Raw genomic sequence first — 21,237 nt, 5'->3', positions numbered from 1 at the left:
ATAATGAAGGAGAATATAACACAATAGATATGTATGGTAGGAGAAATCCAAAGGAGAACCAACCGAAATTATTTTTTTAAGAGAGACCATCCTCTTCGAATTGCAAGAGAAAGGTCATATTGCAAATTAGCTCCCTGGATGCAATTCCTATGGCTTCCGCAGGTTGTGCGTGCCATGAAGACATTACGCACCTGCTAAAATAGTTTTCCTATTGAACATACTTCTTTCCAAAATAAATATTATAGTTTGATTACATTTTAAGGTATCTGAGGAGTGAATAGAAACATATTTTGACTTGTTGAAACAAAGATTAGGGGTAGATTTTCGGATTCCTTTCTCTGCAAGTTGAACGAGTGGATTACTCAAATCGATGGCGCCAACTAAACAGACTTTTTGGGATATAAAGAAGGATTTTATCTAACAAAAACGACACTACATGTTATAGCTGGGACCCTTTGGATGATAAATCAGAGGAAGATTTTCAAATAGTAAGTCGATATTTAATCGTTATTTGTGATTGTATCACACCTGTGCCGATGGAAAAATATTTTGATGTGGGCCGCCATCCTCAAACAATCACATGGCATGTTTTCGCTGTAATTTCTACTGTAAATCGGACAGTGCAGTTAGTTTAAGCTTTCAATTGATATAAGACACATCAATTTTTAAAATCCATAATATTTATGATTATTTATTTGAATTGCTAGCTAGCGGGACTCCTATCCCTAAGAAGATTCTTAAGATATATGTGTTGACTGAATATAAGCAGCAAGTGATGTCTGCTAAATATTGGGGCAGTCATATACTATAGCCTCTGCACCTACTGTACATACAGATGAGTCACTCATTCATGGCTTTGGATCAAAATAAATTAGTACCAACATTCTTTCTGATAGTCTTTAATAAAACATTTTTTGACTGTCCGCCTCATGACCTCAAACTGTTCCATTTTGTTTCTCTCCATCGCCAACACGCACTTTAAACATTTGGATAATAAAGCATTTAAATGCATAATGAAGACAGAAGCCGAACTTAATGAGTTCTGAGAGCCGATCTGTTATCCAATGATTATTATTATTATTATTAACCCTGCATTATGCTTGTATAAAAGCCCCTTAGATATTCTCACAGAGCAGATTTGCCATAAAAAGCACACATTTGTAAATCCCAAACTCAAAAAGTAATTAGAAAGGTAGATACAAAAGGTAGTAATCAAGTGACATGGCCAAACTTTAATCGACAGAAAATAGCCTGCTAAATGTCTACAAAGGAGCATGACAAGGTGCGCAGCTGAAGCTACTGACCTGTCTGTCTCTGACTTCGACCAGCTGTGATCGAGATGCTCCCTCCACTCAGACCATCGATGCTTCCTTCGCTCATACATCCAAACAACTCTCTGGTCCATGATCTCTTCAGACCTCTTTATTTTCATGATTAGCCTGATTTATTTTTCTTGAATTCCCTGTACACGCAATTCAGGTTTTAGCTGCCATATACTGTATACTGAAATAAAGCTAAACTCAGTTATAGTTATCCTACTAGTTGTGAATCAGTGGAGGCTGCTGAGGGGAGGATGGCTTATAATAATGGCTGGAACGGAGTAAATGGAATGGCATCAAACACATGTGTTTGATGACATCTGTGAGGGAAGAATTATGTATTTACCTGATTTATAATAGTAAGACTTTTCTGTTCTACTAGTGTCTGTGTTTTTATGGTCATCACTCCTCTAATCTGGCCGTATGGTCACCAGAGATGGCTTGAGTTGACAAATTAGTTAAAGACTGCATTACATAGACAATACTGTGTTTTACTAGAGATAGCTAAGGAATAGAACAATCCCTCATTGTCTTAAAATCATCCTTGCATCTGGGAAACTAAATCAGGGTGGGGTTAAGACAACAACCCACGTGCAGATAACGACAGGATGAACCCAGAGTGGCTTATGATGCCCCAATCTGCATGGGATGTGTGGATCCAATCATGATTAAGCATTTTTAGTGTCAGCTAAAAATAGTATTCTGCATTTGTGTAAAGGTTAGGTTACTCGGTACAACACTCAAGGGTGTGGGGTCGACCAGGCTCACTATTGCAATAATTAATCGATATTGAATAAAGATGATTGTTTGAAGAAGTGACAAAGTCTCTCTCACTTGATTAGAATATTCCAAGACAAATCCCACCTATGCCACTCCAGCCATTACCACGAGCCCATTTTCCCCAATTAAGGTGCCACCAGCCTTCTGCGTTGTGAATTCCCCCCTAAAACGAATACCTTACTTGTCATTCTTGCACTAACACTTGTCTTATCTTACAAGCACTGATTTTACTGATAGATGCTTTAGCGAGGAATGTTATTCTTTGCAATGACTGTGATATGTGATTGTTCTATCTACCTTAGTTGAATGCACTGACTGTAAGTCACCCTTGATAAGAGCATCTGCTAATGAACAAAATGTAAAATCTTAAATAAAGACATATTGCATTGAGGGTGCTGAGGACTAGTTCTACTTTCAGGACAATTCAGATGATTGAAGGGGAAAAGATTTGACACGTTAAAAGAGGGAGGAAGGAGGCAAAAAAGGGACAGTAGAAAGGTCGCAAAAACTCACAGTTTATGATGACAATCTTGATCATGGTCAACGTGAAAAAGGGGAGGGGTGCCATCTCTATTTTAACCAAAATGGCTGTCAGAAGAAACACCACCAAAATCACTGCCAGGCTGCCCATGATCCGAAACTTCTGAGGAATCCTGTGAGTTAGAGAGTTGAAGTGAAATATCTGAGGTCAATCTTATGCTTATTACGAGTGTTTCTCCTGCCTAGTACACTTTTCACAGTCTACTAGGCAGGGCCAAGCTGAAATGCAATGGCCTGGCTACGCATCCACTGTAGTTGCTGGAACCGTCCTAGAAAGGACAATGTGAAAATAATATATCTGCTCTAGTACAGTGCAGCTTGGGTCGGCAAGATAGTGTTAAAAGGGTACAATTGTCTAAGTTGAACCCCAAAGGAAATCTAAACATGCCTGCTCAATACATGCACACATTATCATATTAGATGTCCAGCAAAAGATTAAAGTCCTACTCCAGTCAAAGATTGTCTATTATATTTGCAAGATACTTCTAGTGACTGCTCTAACAATGGAAATACATGTCCTGGAAGGCAGATGGGAGGAGGAGAGATCAGGTGGGATCATTCTAGCCAATGAGTGTGCCAAAACCTCACATTTGTTGCTTTTTATTCATTTTCACGTAGACTTGATTGTGTGTTTTGGATAATTGTCTTGCTGCATGACCGAAAATTCGCTTCAGCTTCAGCTGACAGACGGATGGCCTGACATTCTCCTGAAGAATTCTCTGATACAGAGCAGAATTCATGGTTCCTTCTATTAAGGCAAGTCGTCCAGGTACTAAGGCAGCAAAGCATACCCACACCATCACACTCCCACCACCATGCTTGACTGTTGGTATGAGGTTCTTACTGTGGAATGCAGTGTTTGGTTTTCGCCAGACATAACGGGACCCATCTCGCCCTTGTGTGTGTACATGACTGCATTTATACTTGGTATATTGTTTTTCAACAGAAAAGTTCAAAGATAGCTGTAGTGCATCTTCAAGATGTAACTTTTGGAGTAGTGCTTTAATGCATTAGGAAAGATGTGGTTGGGGTGGTGGACAAACCTTTGATGCAGGACTGAGTTGAGACAGGTGAAGGCCAGTAAAGGCACCATGGCACAAAGTGTCATTACGTTATTGAACTTGGCCTCCAAAAGGCTACGGTTGTTCCCTTCTGCCCCGGTCCCATTGCCTGACAGGTTGGTGCCCATTTGGGAGGGGTCTCTGAGACAGCTGCTAAAATACTGTACAGACAGAGGACAGCCACTTAATTTTTGTTAATTGCTGATGTGTGGTGATAGTTCTGGCACAACATGTCTGCCATGCACCCTTGTGGGTGCTATACATCTTTAGTGGAAGAAATACAATAATATATAAAATATACAATTATGTGAAGCACATTGAGCATGCTATAAAATGCTATTTAATTTAAAACCATAATTAATTATTATAATGAGTAGATTAGGGGTTATCAGTACTTCTGTTAATAATAACTGGCTATCAAGAAGATCTGAAAAGTAAGACTTGAGACATATTTAGACATTGATACAGACATTTCACTAAAAGCTCTGGCATTGTATCGTTGAAATATATTCTTTAATTATTCACAATCTTAAGGTAGATGATAAAAAAATATTGTGTGCTCTACCATGGTGGCTGTCATAAAGAAGTTCCATGGCAGGAGCGTTCCTAAGCCCAGCATGAAAAAGATCAGCCACACGCCATTGTTTCTGTTGGATGACAGAGTAGAGGAAACTAGGGTTACAGACGTTATTTGTAATTTGACAAAAAATACCATATTATGTAGGCCCACAGAAATTATAAATGTAGAATGGTAATTACTTGACTGTTATGATACAAAATGTGGGGGATTCAATTAAGCAAATTCTAGTCATTTCTGCAGGACTATGTGCAACCTCTGGGGGAACCCTGGACATCTGACTGACCTCAAGGTGAGCCCGCTAACCACAGTCCCTGAAGAGTTAACTCCCTTAGGGGAACTCATAACACACTTCCAATCCAAAGGCTAACATAGCAGTTACATTACCATTTGGTGCAAAGAAGTAACCAAGTGTGTCACAGAAACTTGATACTGTATCTGAGGGCGCATTGTCAAAATGTGAAGATGTCACCATACACACTGAACACATAAAGGAGGCTGCTACTCACTTGTCTTTTGGCTCGTGGACGGTCATTATTTATCTTCAGTGATTACTATCACCCTTTTCCACACTTCAGCACCAAACCTGAAAGAAATGGGTTGGATTGAAAAACATTTCATGTTTTTTCTCTTTAGTCATGTCGAGGAATACAAGAAAACAAACTCATATTATTGCATGTAATTTTATCAACAACATTAGAGAAAAAATGCAAAGAGGGTTTTAGGAACTTAAACTGGGTTAGTGGAATAAAAAATCATATTTGAATGAATATGGGGCTATGAGGTCTGAAAACTAGGGTTAGACTACATTTCCACTGTGCTGAAACTTCAATTGAATGACTGAAATGAAGATCTGCTGACTCTTTGCATGCTATTCAGTAGCATACTGACTAATAGCCTAGGCTACAGTTTCTTTTGCTCCTGTACAGTGTAAGATTGATATTCTTAATATTACCAAACATCAAGGCATTAGACAGAGAGAGCATCATGCAATGTGATAATGAGAGATCAAAAACTTACAGCAACAGACTCAGTATCATCAACTACCCATTTCCAGACAGTTGTCAAGATCTTCTTATTTTTTTAAAGTTGAGAGGTAGGCTAATGGACATTCTAAGAACTCAGATGTTGACTCCTCCCAAAATCAGGGAAGCCCTCACTCCTCCCAGCGCAACTATGTGTGCGTTTCAGAAGCTTATAGTGACTAACTGGCGCTATCTTAATGTCTACTCTGCCCCACAGCCTCCCAACATGCTTTTGCATATTCCCCACACTACGGGGAAGAGAGCTGTGATGTATCAAAAGAATAACAACTTAAAATGAATAAGCTACATTATTTTTATTTTTTTCAATTGGGATCTGTAGGCTATGACATCTCACAAGGTAGCCTACTGTGTTCAGTCTTAGGACAATACTGGTCAAAATGGATGGTCTGATTAGGTTGATCATTCTAACAATGTGCAATTCAACCTTATCAATAACTTCCTTCCTTTACTTTTTCATTGCCCCGTGTCTCTGGGGTGAGATCATTGAGATGCACACCTCCCTGTCTCTCTCTATCACTCTCTCTCTATCCCTCCCTCTCTCTGCCCCCTCCCTCTGTCCATCCCTCACCCAGGCATGCACATTCACAGACCTTTTTTCTTTAAAAACCGTCTCCTTTTTTCAAATTTAGCCTAGGTCTTGTGTTCCTCTGGTTAGCAAATGCAACTCAGCAAGTGCTCTACTCCCTGCACTTAAGGGGCTTGAGCATCAGCAGTAGAGCACTCACATATGCCACGCTACACATGTATCAAGACACTTATGTGTTGCGCAAAAGTACTGTGCATGTAGTAGGCTAGGCTATAATGATCAGTCAGACAGGGTGCAGATGTAAAAATCTAAACAAATAGTTTAGGGGTATAAATGCAATAACCCTACCCTCCAAGCCTCTAAACATTACACGGTAAGCAAATGATTTGTTTGCATGATTGTTGCATAATTCTACATACATTTTCCTGGCGCAGTTGTATTTACACAGACCTTAGCTCCAAATCAAACATATACAACTATCTCAAGTCAGTAGGAGTAGTCATGTCTGACGCAACAGCATGGAATGATGTTGCTGGCAGGATTGAGTTGAGTGAAAGCTGTGTGAGGTTAAGCAGGACTTAGGAGTCAGGCCTACAGTGTCTCCTGACCCCTCCTGCCTCAGCCTCCAGCATTTATGCTGCAGTAATTTATGTGTCGGGGGCTAGAGTCAGTCTGTTATATCTGGACTATTTCTCCTGTCTTATCCGATGTCCTGTGTGAATTTAAATATGCTCTCTGTAATTCGCTCTCTCTTCCCTTCTCTCTCTCTGAGGACCTGAGCCCTAGGACCATGCTTCCAGACTACCCGGCCTGATGACTCCTTGCTGTCCCCAGACCACCTGGTCGTGCTGCTGCTCCAGTTTCAACTGTTCTGCCTATTCTATTCTATTCTATTCTATTCCGTTCTGTTCTATGGAACCCTGACCTGTTCACCGGACGTGCTACCTGTCCCAGACCTGCTGTTTTCAACTCTCTAGAGACAGCAGGAGCGGTAGAGATACTCTGAATGATCGGCTATGAAAAGCCTGCTGACATTTACTCCTGAGATGCTGACCTGTTGTACCCTCAAAAACCACTGTGATTACTATTATTTGACCATGCTGGTCATTCATGAACATTTGAACATCTTGGCCATGTTCAGTTATAATCTCCACCCGGCACAGCCAGAAGATGACTGGCTACCCCTCATAGCCTGGTTCCTCTCTAGATTTCTTCCTAGGTTTTGGCCTTTCTAGGGAGTTTTTCTGAGCCACCGTGCTTCTACACCTGCATTGCTTGCTGTTTTGCGGTTTTAGGCTGGGTTTCTGTACATCACATTGATATATCAGGTGATGTAAGAAGGGCTATACATTTGATTTGATAAAGGAATTTAACTGTAACGCTCGTCGTTGGAATGAGGTGAGGACCAAAGCGCAGTGTGGTAAGTGTTCATCATTATATTTATTAAACAGAGAACACTAAACAAAATAACAAAAGAGAACGAAACGGTTCTGTAAGGTGACAGACACATAACAGAAAACAATCACCCACAAAACACAGGTGGGAAAAGGCAACCTAAGTATGATTCTCAATCAGAGGCAATGAACGACACCTGCCTCTGATTGAGAACCATACCAGGCCAAACACAAAACCACAACATATAAAACATAGACTACCCACCTAACTCACGCCCTGACCATACTAAAACAACGACATAACAAAATAACGAAGGTCAGAACGTGACATTAACTCTGGATAAGATCCCATGTGATTTCAGAAATAAATAGGTATGAGGGGTTTATTTCCAAAGACGTGGCAGTCCTTGTGAAATATCAAAATGTGTTAGCTCAACGATTGACGAATGCCACACCCAAGCAAAATAACATTTGCCCTATTGAATACATGCAGTACACTCTTTTGTGAAAGTAAGTAGAGATTTTTTGAAAGAAAACCTCAAATCATGAGGGAGGCTCTCCTAATCTTTTTTAATCCAAACTGAGATGAATAGTAGCCTAATCATGGCTAGGCTAACTCTTAGAGAATCTTAAGTGATGAGCAATTGTGGTTGATCTTGCCTATCCAAAGACTAATACATAAAAGTAGGCCTAATATTTAATAAAGGGCCTCATTTTTCACATAATTTAAGTAGCCTAATCTTTAACAACATAGGTGTTATTGTGTTCTTAGCATTGGCCAGTTTTGGTCTTTGACCTCCTCGCTATAGACTGTTTCATCGTTATCGGTGAACAGGCCTACCACTGTTGTATTGTCAGAAAACTAAACAATGGTGTTGGAGTCGTGCTTGGCTACGCAGTCATGTGGAAACAGGGAGTACAGGAGGGGACTAAGCATGCACCCCTGAGGGGCCTAGGTGTTTTCAGTATCGGCGTGGTAGTTTTGTTGTTTACCTACCCTTATCACCTGGGTGCGGCCCGTCAGGAAGTCCAGGATCCAGTTGCAGATGGAGGTGTTTAGTCCCAGGGTCAGCACTATGGTGTTGAACGCTGAGCTGTAGTCAATAAACAACAAGTCAGAATAAATTACCAAAATGTAAATGTATATTTGTGTGTATAGTCCTGTTCTTTGTCATCTAGGTAATTGTATCAGTTTAAACTTAGGCTACCAGATATGTCAGCAGATATGTCATACAATATTTAGAGCCAATTGAATTAAGATATTGTGCAAAAACACACGGTCACTCTTCTTTACAAAATATGATTGAGGGTTCAAATGAGAACCACTAAGCCTGAGTTCCAGCTGAAGAAGGTGGGGTTATTTTGAAGAATAATTTAGGCTACTGTCATGTTAGGCTAATTATTATTGCTGATGACAAGCATACCCATAACACTATGCAGTTACCACCATGATTGAAAATATGAAGAGTGGTACTCAGGGATGTGTATCGTTGGATTTTCCCCAAACAAAATTATTTGTATTCAGGGCAAAAAGCTTATTTCTTTTGGTAGCACTTATTTGTTTTTCCTTTGCCTCCAACCCCTTTCCATGCGTGGAACGGATGTGGGTGGGGCTAGGTCTACATAAGGATGCTAAATGTAAAAAATTCACAAAAGCTCTGACGAAGGCCGTGAGGCCGATACGTAAACTTATTAAATATTAGTGATACTACCAAGAGCAGTGTGCGGTTTCCTTTTTCCTTCATCTTGTTCAACTGTTGCCATGCACCTGCAAAGAGATTGCTCAGATGTGCGAGTGCCTTTTGAATTTTATATTTGAGTGACTCGAAAATTACTACAAAATATGTGGGCTAAAAAAACTAGCAAAAGAATGTTAGCTGACATGAGCTAGTTGGTCTGGACATTTCCATGAATAGCTCTCTAAAGGTATGCAATGACTGACATGACGAGAGGAAAACTGATGATGCACTACCCAATTTCGAAATTGCACCTTGTGCATTCTACTATTACAACTTTTAAGCCGGACTAAGTTTAGGGGGGGGGACCATTGCGCCCCCCTGCCGACCACTCTCGCTCCACAGTTTGGGAACCACTGTTCTAGAGAATACAGACCATTTCCAATGCATATTTTGAGTTTTGTGGACATGCACCATATGATGACAAATTCTGAATCCAGATGCGTCTTTTAGATATTTACAATATTACTCAGAATATCACACATGGACATTTCTTGATATGGACTCAGAACTGATATTTGAAAATAACAGAAACCTTAACCTGACAACACATGAGATATTGGCAAAACAAACTAACAGTTAAAACTAGGTAAATAAATAAACATATCTAGCAATGGCACAATGAAGTCACAGTCAATTGTGTGGCGACAACGGTTTCTCAGAATCATATCCCTCTAACCCACAGTCCTCTCACCACATTCAAGATATGAAACTTATCTTGGCTGAGGTCCATATCCGGATCTTGAAAGCACATTTTGAAAGCACATTTTCTGGTGCATTTCTGAGTTTCCAGCACATGCTCAATAATTTGACAATGTGAAATCCATATTTTTCTTACATGTACAAATCATTTGTGGATTCCCTCCGGATATCATACATGGTATGGCCGGATATTGACTCATTACACATAAGCTTATGTGGACAACTGATTTATTTTTTTAAATACTACATAGTATATTTGTGACTCGTTTCAAGAAACTATGCATATGTCGCGCGTCACTACTTCACAGGAGAGCCATTTGAATGTAAAAATGCGTTTTTTGCAGAAATGCCTTCTGAACATGTGAACTTTCATGTGCCTTAATTACAAACTTGTATGGCATCAATAAATACGAATACAATTGTTAAGTAACGAGCCTAGTTAGTTTAGCCATGGAAAAAGTCAGGAACCTTTCCGCTAGCCATGATTGACTGAGATAATGGGTGGGCTGGACATGTCCAGAGATGAGTTTGGATTGGTCTGCCACGTAGCACGCTTCTGTCTATAACATTAGCTGGTCAGTATGTGTAGGTAATCCTTTCTAACACAGATTTTTTTAAAGATATCACAATAGTAGAACTGCAAACGTGTTTCTCTCCACTTTCTGGAGAACCGAGTTTTGAAATCAGTGGAATGTCCAGTGGAATTAGAGTATGATAGCTAAGGAGATGGAGAAAATGATTGCATTTGACTTCAAATATGTAGAGGGAGTCGAAACGAGAAAACACAGAAGGCTGTTGAATAAAACACGTCTCCAGATTACATCTTCAAACTAAGGGCAACCATGGCATCTGTGACAGGGAAGAAGTGTCCATCCAAGTATAAGATAGTCTAGCTAGCTACATTTTTAGATATTACATGTTTCTAATTTTGTCAGAAAATCATTATCATTTCAATTTAAAGCGTACTTTTAGCTAGCTAGCTCACTTTAGCTGGCTGTCTCACTAGCTAACATTACGTGTATGATCTGTGTAGTAATATTTTTCATATATCAGAGCGATTTGCATTGCTAGTTATTGCCTAATGTTAGCTAGCAAACATTGAACCTGGTTTGTTAGTTACATGCAGATTCATGCAGGTTAGTAACGTTATGAGTTGGGATTATGGTTGATTGTTTAGCTATCTAGCTACATGTCTAAACAAAAGACTCCACTATGCAAGTTACCATTTCAATACAATGTTCATGATGTCACTGCAACGGCTGTTGATCGACGTAGCTGGTAAATTCACAGAATAACTGACAAATTTAAAAACGCTCAACACCCGTTGAGTATGGCCGGTGTCAGTAAACGTTGGCAAAAAAGGTAATTAAATTGTTGCCAGCAGCACAGTTAGTCACCAATGCTCTGGATAACATGAAAACAGTTTAACAAGCTCTGCTAGGTCAGAGTGAGCTGTTCTCTCATTTGTGTCTGGAAGTGGCTAGCAAGTTAGCTAATCCAAGTTTATCATTTTAAATTGTACCCGCAAAACACCAGTCTCAATATCAACAGTGAAGAGGCGACTCTGGGATGCTGGCCTTCTAGGCAGAGTTGCATAAAAAAAGCAATATCTCTGACTGGCCAATAAAAAAAAGATTAAGATGGCAAAAGAACACAGACACTGGACAAAGGAACTCTGCCTAGAAGGCCAGCTTCCCTGAGTCGCCTCTTCACTGAAGCTGCCAGTTGAGGACTTATGAGAAGTCTGTTTATCAAACTAGACACTCTAATGTACTTGTCCTCTTGCACAGTTTTGCAGCGGGGCCTCCCACTCCTCTTTCTATTCTGTTTAGAGACAGTTTGCAATGTTCCGTGAAGGGAGTCTTACACAGCGTTGTATGAGATCTTCAGTTTCTTGGCAATTTCTCGCATGGAATAACCTAAATTTCTCAGAACAAGAATAGGCTGACGAGTTTCAGATGAAATTATTTGTTTCTGGCCATTTTGAGCCTGTAATCGAACCCACAAATGCTGATGCTCTAGATACTTGTCTAAAGAAGGACAGTTTTACTGCTTCTTAAATCAGGACAACAGTTGTGCTGTGCTAACATAATTGCAAAAGGGTTTTCTAATGAACAATTAGCCTTTTAAAATGATAAACTTGGATTAGCTAATACAATGTGCCATTGGAACACAGGAGTATGGTTTCTGATAATGGGCCTCTGTACGCCTATGTCAATATTCCATAAAAAAAATCTGAAATTGCCGTTTCCAGCTACAATAGTCATTTACAACATTAACAATGTCTACACTGTATTTCTGATCAATTTGATGTTATTTTAAATGGACAGGAAATGAGCTTTTCTTTCAAAAAAAGGACATTTCTAAGTGACCCCAAACATTTGAACGGTAGTATATTTATAGAATATATATATATATATATATACACACACGCACGCACACACACACACACACGCACACACACACACACACACACACTAATATACATATATATATATACACACACAATATCTTTTAAAAATATATTTTCCTGTATTATTTCCTGTAAACCCTGCCACTCCTCCCCTTATTGGGGTAAACTAATGAACAACAACACTTAGGTTTCCACAGCTTATTCATTCTATATACATTTTACGGGCCCAATCTATCCTCTATTTCTGATGTTCTGATGTCTATTTGCAATATATTTCTAACTGTGCTCTTTCACAAAAGTTCTGAAGCTATATAGTCCCACCCTTCAGCTCCATTCAACCCCTCCCATCTATCTCTTTACACAATCCATATTGCTATTATTATTATTATTATTATTTATTCTCACATGTTCATCGAGCAACAGATAATTCCAAAATAAAATCACAAATGTACACTGCACAAAAATATAAATGCAACATGCAATAATTTCAAAGATTTTACTTTGTTACAGTTCAGATAAGAAAATGAGTCAATTGAAATTAATTAATTAAGACCTAATCTATGGATTTCACATGACTGGGAATACAGATATTCAGCTGTTGGTCACAGATACCTTAAAAAAAGGAAGAAAAGGTTGATCAGAAAACCAGTCAGTATCTGGTGTGACTAGGGCTGTTAACGCCACACCAGCGGTCACAAGTCATGACCACATTAGTCACGTTAACTAGGCTTCTCCAAGCTCTGATGCTGCTGGTAGTCATTAGTAGCCTACCAAACTTGCTAACTGCATGGCAACCAGCACTCTATTATTCCTATAATCACTCTGACATCAATGCAAATGTCATTGAAATCTAATCGAACACTCCTGAGAGTCTATGAGCTCATTGCGCAACATCTCTATAGGCTATGAAATTGTGTGACAAAACAGGGTTTTGATGGCCTCAATTAAAAAGAGGAGGCCCCATCAGCTTTCTATATTTATTTCTCAACTTTGCTAATATTAAGCACATTGTTTTGCTTTACAACAGGAGTATAGCCTATCTGGCCGGCATGGAAATGAACCACGGGGAAAGTGTCTTCCATTCACTATTTATGTGCAGAGATGACATGTATTTTTTCCCTTGGCCTCTGTTCCAAGACAGGTGCATGATAATGGTCCAATCTAAATCCAAACCAATTTCACACATATATTGTTTAGCATATGTAAAGACAAGACTAAATGAAGAATAGACTAATGGGTGACAATATTATCACGTGTGAATGATGCCCAGCATGTGTAGTAAGGCAAGAAACAGCACATATCTTTTTTTGTCGACTTTTTCTAATCATAGTCACCCACCTCTTGTAGCCTAGCCCATGTATCACAACTAAAGTGGCATGATAACTTCTTAAAATTAAGCACATTAATCCTCTTTACAACCAGTGTAGAGCCTAACTGGCATACTGTACATAGGCGAGTTTCGATAAGATAATTTTCACCATAAAAATACACTTTTATAATAAAGCATTACATTACAATTAATATATGCCTTTGGATAAGGTAATGTTTTGGTCCTAAGTGGTACCAAGAATGAGATAAAGAACTTCGTTTAGGAGACCAAACTGAACAATAATTTATAGCTAATGCTATCTAGCTATGGGATACTCCTCTTTCAAGTAAAAGGTTCTTTGTGTAATGTTCCTAAGATCTGTTATTCGTCATATGAGTTGAGATGGGTGTGTCTTGGCTATAAATTATACTAATAACTGTTGTGTAAGCACTCTCGGATATATTCATTTATAGACACTGAATTGATCTGAGAGTCACAGGGCTATGGTGAACCTCATAATTAAAGATTTACTTTATAATATGACTCTGACTTGTGTGTAGTTTGCTCTCTCATTATTTGGTAATATAGGAAATTTCCACAACACTGTATTCACTTGGGATCTATCACATCCCACAACTGTCCCAGAGTATGTTTATAATATTTATTTCTCACACAGAAGGACAAGTTGACCATGAAGGCCTGATTCACACAGTCTTCTCTGAACAGTTGATGTTGAGATGTGTCTGTTACTTGAACTTGTGAATGATTCATTTGGGCTGCAATGCCAAGAGTGTGCAAAGCTGTCATCATGCAAAAGGTGGCCATTTAAAGAATCTCGAAGAAAACATATTTTGATTTGTATAAATCTGTATCAAGATGCAGGCCTCCTAACCGTCCCTAGAATTTCTAAGCAAACAGCTGGAGGCAGGGATTTCTCCCATTGAGCTTCATTTTAATGTCAGTCTGTTATATCTGGAGTATTTCTCCTGTCTTATCCGGTGTCCTGTGTGAATTTAAGTATGTTATCTCTAATTCTCACTCTCTCTCTTTCTTTCTCTCTTTCTGTCTCTCTCTCTCTGAGGACCTGATCCCTAGGACCATGCCTCAGGACTACCTGGCCTGATGACTCCTTGCTGTCCCCAGTCCACCTGGCCGTGCTGCTGCTCCAGTTTCAACTGTTCTGCCTGCGGCTATGGAACCCTGACCTGTTCACCGGACGTGCTACCTGTACCAGACGTGCTGTTTAGAACTCTCTGGAGACAGCAGGAGCGGTAGAGATACTCTGAACTATGAAAAGCCAACTGACATTTACTCCTGAGGTGCTGACCTATTGCACCCTCGACAACCACTGTGATTATTATTATTTGACCCTGCTGGTCATCTATGAACATTTGAACATCTTTGCCATGTTCTGCTATAATCTCCACCCGGCATAACCAGACTCCACCCGGCATAACCATAACCAGGACTGGCCACCTCTCGTAGTCTGCTTCCTCTCTAGGTTTCTTCTGATGTTCTGGCCTTTCTAGGAGTTTTTCCTAGCCACCATGCTTCTACACCTGCATTGCTTGCTGTTTGGGGTTTTAGGCTGGGTTTCTGTACAGCACTTTGAGATATCAGCTGATGTACGAAGGGCTATATAAATACATTTGATTTGATTTGATTTGATTTGCAAATACCGCTGGAACATTTGGTTAGTTATTCTGTTTATGTTATTTTTCGACAACACAGCCCTCAAAACAAATAAGGGGGAGAAAAATATATTAATTCAAAAATAACAAATCATAGTTGTTATGCTGGAAAGTGGATGGTTGATGTTCATTCTTCCCTGTTCTTGTTGTTTCTTCATTGAACAAAGAGACAGGATGTAGTTTATACCAAAACCTAGCCTGTGGTTAATAACCAATTAGAATTTGTTGCAGTAAAATTGGCCGAATACAAAGGATCCCGTTTCAGGCTTTATTAATGTGTAGATAGTTTGGACCAATGAGAACTTGCCACGTGTAGCTATGAGTCCAAACTGGAACCCCAACACAGATTCTAAACAGTTGCTGAACTGAAAAACAACTAGTTGCATTGATCTCTAGTTCTCTGCGTTATAAATGTATCTTTGAGTATTATTACAGAAGGTTTAGGCCTACTGTAGACATGAGCAACATTTTTCTATTTCAATCTTCTGAATATGCTCCTTCTGCATTGGATCTGGAAATTTCAACTCCCTACTTGCAGTAAATATCATATTTTAACTTAGCCCCCAGTTTAGTGTGAGCCAGGTGCTTCTCAAACTTTTCGTCCATCTGTTTACTTTGGGCTTCACTTAGATGGTTCTTCCAATCTCCAACTTCACCTAGGCAGAAAGGCAGGGGGACAAATCAAAGGCGAAGATCAACTTTATTGGACCTGTGAAAACATCAACAACTGACATCACCAATATCCTTGTATATTCATTTTAAATGTTTTAAACAGCCTTTACTACAACCCTTTTCAGTTGTTGTTTGTTTTGGGTGGTTTCAGTCTCCTCTTCACCAATTGAAATGTTTCCTTGATATTACTAAGGGTGTCCCAAAGGGGTTGATTTTGGCCCTGTACTTTGACTTTTCTATAAATACAAACAACATTGGTTGGTCTGTAGGTAATTGTAACTTCCACTTGTATGCAGATTATTCGGTTGTGCATTCTGCTGACAAGGCTGTCTTGGAGCTACAATCTGCCTTTTTGCTTTGCAGAAAGCCCTTGTTAAACTGAAATTGGTACCTGCAGGTAAAACTAAGCATAATAAATAATTTCCAAAAAGCTCTGGTAATTTATGCATTTGTACCTCAGATGGTGCCCACATTTATTGTGTTCCCGCTAACAATATCTGGGTATCTGGATTGACGAGAAGCTACAGTGCCTTGCGAAAGTATTCGGCCCCCTTGAACTTTGCGACCTTTTGCCACATTTCAGGCTTCAAACATAAAGATATAAAACTGTATTTTTTTGTGAAGAATCAACAACAAGTGGGACACAATCATGAAGTGGAACGACATTTATTGGATATTTCAAACTTTTTTAACAAATCAAAAACTGAAAAATTGGGCGTGTTAATATTAATATTAATGTTAATATTATCTAACGTTTGTAGGGTAACTGTCCTTTACGCAGTTGCTCCAGGGAATAAATGATTTGGAACTGCCTTCGTTAGAAGGCGATTCCGCGGAGCAAAACGCGTGCAGCCAGCCCCCATCACACTATTGTCGACGTAAATCCAATAATAAAATCCATAAGAATATTTATACATTAAAAACAAAAAGTGTGCACCCTATATTAAAAGCTATTTTTGTGTTTACAGCTGACAGACCGCCAAGAAGGATCATGGCTGCATTATGGACAAGGGATGAGTAGAAAAAACGATATATTTCTTGGAAATTGTTTTCGTACAGGTTTATGTAGAGTATAAGCATCCTGCTCTGCTAACCACTCATTCGCTTGAGCAGCGCTTAACCAGCTACCTGTTTCTCCGGCTATAGCTATCTGTAAATGATTCTTACCCCCATAAGACCCAGGTTTAGAGGGGGTATAATAAATGTTTTTCAACATCTGCTCCGCCATCCTTCTTGCCTCTCTGAGGTACAATAACGTCAATGAGCCACTTTCAAATAACGACAATATTTCATTTTCATTTAGAATTTTTATTTTTGCAAACATCAAGTATTACGTATACAGACAATTCAGGATTCGTTGCAGGATACTTGTCCCTGTTTTCTCAACGATCCAAGCATGCAACACCTTGTATATTTGGTTTAGATTTACAGGCTTGTATTCGCTGAATTTTTAAAACACACATCCGCTATATAAGTATATAAACAACAAATATGATACATGTTACAATTAAACGGTGTTTCAAACAAATGAAGTAAAATCTTAGACAAGGTTGTTTCTAGTTCTTCAGAATCATCCACAAAACGGGATACCAGTTGTGTCCATTGTAGACTCTTGCCCATATGTCGTACATGATTCATGATTTGCTCCATTTTTAGCACACGCTCTAAATTAGCACAGGTATTGTGTGTTGTGTAGAACGATACATTGTTCACTTTATTTTCAATAATTTGATGCATAACATTTGTAAGTTTTCTCAAAAGAAAAAATGTATTTATTCTCTCTAACATTGTATGCAGGCTTTATGGGCACTCCTTTTATTGGTGAACCAGTCCTTTGGGTATCAGTTTGTGGTTAATGCAGCCGCGTACTTAGTTTTCTTCAGGGGCTGACCCTTCTGAGGATGTACCTTCTTGGGGTTCCTTTGAATCATAATCCTCAAGATTCGTATTTATTATGCACTTCCTTAGCCGAAAAATGCTCTGCCGCTGTTGGCTCTGTACAGAAAGAGCGTCCAACAACTAACATTTTCAATTCCATTAGATCCCAACTTTATAAGGAATAAGCATGCGCAACCTAAAATGCCCAGTCAGGCCACCATCAAGAATGTTTTGGTTGCGGCTTTCCTCGTTGCTGATATAGAACAATAGAACTTCCACATGGAAGTCCATTCTTTCTTTGTATTTTCACCCTGTGAAATACTCTTCCTGAGGAGTCAGGGGTACCTTCCCAACGGGTCTATTAGCCCATGAACATGCTATACCCCTTTGTGATCACTTTCAGTTCGGGACACACAACCTTGCGAATAACCGTCCAGTCTTCAAGCCCGTAGTCCACTCCTAAAGTCTGGTCTGTATATTCTTCTCCTTCGGCTACGGTATAGAGTTTTACTCTACAGGCCTGGTAATCAAACTGATACCCCCAATGCTGTCCATTAGACATCATCACTTGATCTTTCAGTGCAGTTGTGGGCGGTATTTGGGTTCTATACACACTTAGAAACCGCTTTTGTGGTGCATCATATATTGATGCTTTATACTTGGCTCTTTCTCTATGTTTCAGTCGCGGTCCTACTTCCGTTGTTACGGTCATCACTGCTTTGCCACTGATCACAAAATCCATGTTTATTTTAAAAATCTTGTTTAGTGTTCTGAGGCCACATGTGTTGTTCTGGGTCTTATTTATAATGCGTCTCCTGCAAATACAATCCCCCCCCCGCTCCCCCGGACATTCCTGCTTCATAGACAGCAGCCCTAAGGGCAATAAAATAAGTGGGGTGTGGGGCCAACCTCTTTGAAATGTTCAAACACATCCCCCCCCCAGTTCAACCATGTCCCTACACATCAATCATCATGACAACTTCAAAGGAATAGATGCAATATAGATATAAAATAACACACCCTCTAACACGTTACAACAGGAACAGGATGCACTTATTTGGCCATAACCACGTGACATCTTCCCGCAAGGATGTCCAGGCCGGATAACCATATTTGGGCATATACGCGTCATCCGGAGATAGGGTCAAAAATCTGATGTTTGACGCGCACCGTCTACTTTATTCTCTCACTAGTAATTGTTTTTGGCCATCTCATCAAAAAATAATTACTTTTGGGTAAGAGTATTTAGGTGGAAATCCTACAAGCTAGCAGACCCGGTCTCAGGGAAATCTAATTTGGAGATCCCTTTGATCTTCACTGAGTTATAGTGTACTCTTGAGTATACCAAACATTTGCAACACTTGAATACTTTTGGGTATGTCAATTTAGGTGGAAATCTATTTTTTTTTATTATCATTCAAGAGGTTAACCGGTCAATTGCAACTAACATTGTCTCAACACAAGATGATTTTTGGTCATGACATTAATATGCGCTAAAACCACCCACACTGCTAATCTCAATTGCAACCACTTTTGGCCACCGTATTAATGCTCACAAAAGTGTTACATTTTAGTCCTGGATGCTGCCGACATTTTTCAAGACTATTTGGTGGGTTTTATCTTTGGTATAAACTAAACCTACTATTTGAGCAGACTAAGCAAAGACTTAACAATTGACAATCATTCCGTACAACTGAATTAAAGTATTTCCTTGTTTACCACAGATAATCTACATTAGCAATTTACTCTACACATTTTATGAATGGAAGCTCATGTTGGTGTACTTATTTTCTCATTTCCAATTAATGTAATCCATGAAGTACTAAAACAGTACTGTCATTTCTTATTTAAAAAAGTATATCTCTGAACTGTCCACATCTAAAATTGGTATCTAAATCAAGCCAATCATGATTGAGTTAATGTAATCTATGTTTTAATTCAATTATAGTTTAATCAAGGTATTTCAAGTGACAAATTATATTGTAATGTGTCACATTTATATTTTAATCATGTTTACATTTAAGATTAAACGTTTGTATGAATGTTTAATCCTATATTCTTACAATAATCAGTTTAGATCAATTACCTGCCTTGCAATTTCCAATGTTACTTATAGGTCAATATATCATTGGCAAGGACCCATGCCAAATCTTTTTCCTGTAGTCCACAATCATCTCCTTTGTCTTGATCATGTTGAGGGAGAGGTTGTTGTCCTGGCACCACACGGCCAGGTCTCTGACCACCTCCCTATAGGCTGTCTCGTTGTTGTCGGTGAACTTAATAATGTTGTTGGAGCTGTGCCTGGCCATGCAGTCGTGGGTGAACAGGGAGTACAGGAGGGGACTGAGCATGCACGCCTGAGGGGCCCCTGTGTTGAGGATCAGCGTGGCGGATGTGTTGTTACCTACCCTTACCACCTGGGAGGCGGCCCTTCAGGAAGCCCAGGATCCAGTTGCAGAGGGAGGTGTTTAGTCCCAGCGTCCTTAGCTTAGTGATGAACTTTGAGGGCACCAAGGTGTTGAATGCTGAGCTGTAGTCAATGAACAGCATTCTCACATAGGGTTTCCTTTTGTCTAGGTGAAAAAAGGTCAGTGTGGAATGCAATCGAGATTGCATGATCTGTTAGAGCAGTATGCAAATTGGAGTGGGTCTAGGGTTTCTGGGATAATGGTGTTGACGTGAGCCGTGACCAGCCTTTCAAAGCACTTCTTGGCTACAGATTTGAGTGCTACGGTTCGGTGGTCATTTAGGCAGGTTACTTTAGTGTTCTTGGACACAGGCACTATGGTGGTCTCCTTAAAACATGTTGGTATTACAGACTCGGACAGGGAGAGGTTGAAAATGTCAGTGAAGACACTTGCCAGTTGGTCAACGCATGCTCGCAGTACACATCCTGGTAATCCGACTGGCCCTGCGGCCTTGTGAATGTTGACCTGTTTAAATGTCTTATTCACATTGGCTGCGGAGAGCGTGATCACACAGTCTTCCGGAACAGCTGGTGCTCTCATGCATGGTTCAGTGTTATTTGCCTCGAAGATAGCATAGAAGTAGTTTAGCTCGTCTGGTGGGCTCGTGTCACTGGGCAGCTCTCGGCAGTGCTTCCCTTTGTAGTCTGTAATGGTTTACAAGTCCTGCTGGATTTAAGTTTCCCTGCATTAAAGTCCCCGGCTACTAGGAACGCCGCCTCTGGGTGAGCGTTTTCTTGTTTGCTTATGGAAGAATAAAACTCATTCAATGCTATCTTAGTCCCAGGCTCCATCTGTGGTGGTATGTAAACAGCTACAAAACAATACAGATGAAAACTCTCTAGGTAGATAGTGTTGTCTACAGCTTATCGTGAGATACTCTACCTCAGGCGAGCAATAGCTTGAGACTTCCTAAGATATCGTGCACCAGCTGTTATTTACAAAAATACATACTCTGCCGCCCCTTGTCTTACCAGATGCCGCTGTTTTATCCTGCAGGGACAGCGTATAACCAGCCAGCTGTATTTTAATAGTGTCATCGTTTAGCCACGACTCCGTGAAGCATAAGATATACAGTTTTGAATGTCCTGTTGGTAGTTGAATCTTCCGCGTAGGTCATCGATTTTA

General features: G+C 39.7%; 1 protein-coding gene and 1 pseudogene across 1 annotated transcript in view; both read right to left on the bottom strand.

The window, feature by feature from the left end:
- Positions 1–4,875, bottom strand: part of LOC139370637 (equilibrative nucleoside transporter 1-like) — a 28,780-nt gene extending 23,905 nt beyond the window's left edge. Inside the window, exons 1-4 of the mRNA XM_071110235.1 lie at positions 4,787–4,875; positions 4,266–4,347; positions 3,683–3,861; positions 2,613–2,752 (exon numbers count right to left, since the gene is read on the bottom strand). Of these exons, the coding sequence (XP_070966336.1) occupies positions 2,613–2,752; positions 3,683–3,861; positions 4,266–4,347; positions 4,787–4,812 (427 nt within the window). The 5' untranslated portion in view covers positions 4,813–4,875. The remainder of the gene's footprint in view (positions 1–2,612; positions 2,753–3,682; positions 3,862–4,265; positions 4,348–4,786) is intronic.
- Positions 4,876–15,207: 10,332 nt separating this feature from the next.
- LOC139369376 (sulfotransferase 6B1-like) overlaps positions 15,208–21,237 on the bottom strand; it is a 29,317-nt pseudogene continuing 23,287 nt past the window's right edge.

Source organism: Oncorhynchus clarkii, chromosome 17 (genome assembly GCF_045791955.1).
Source record: "Oncorhynchus clarkii lewisi isolate Uvic-CL-2024 chromosome 17, UVic_Ocla_1.0, whole genome shotgun sequence".
Taxonomy (NCBI): Eukaryota; Metazoa; Chordata; class Actinopteri; order Salmoniformes; family Salmonidae; genus Oncorhynchus; species Oncorhynchus clarkii.
The sequence above is the reverse complement of the archived record's forward strand: the minus strand, read 5'-3'. Positions and strand labels throughout refer to the sequence as shown.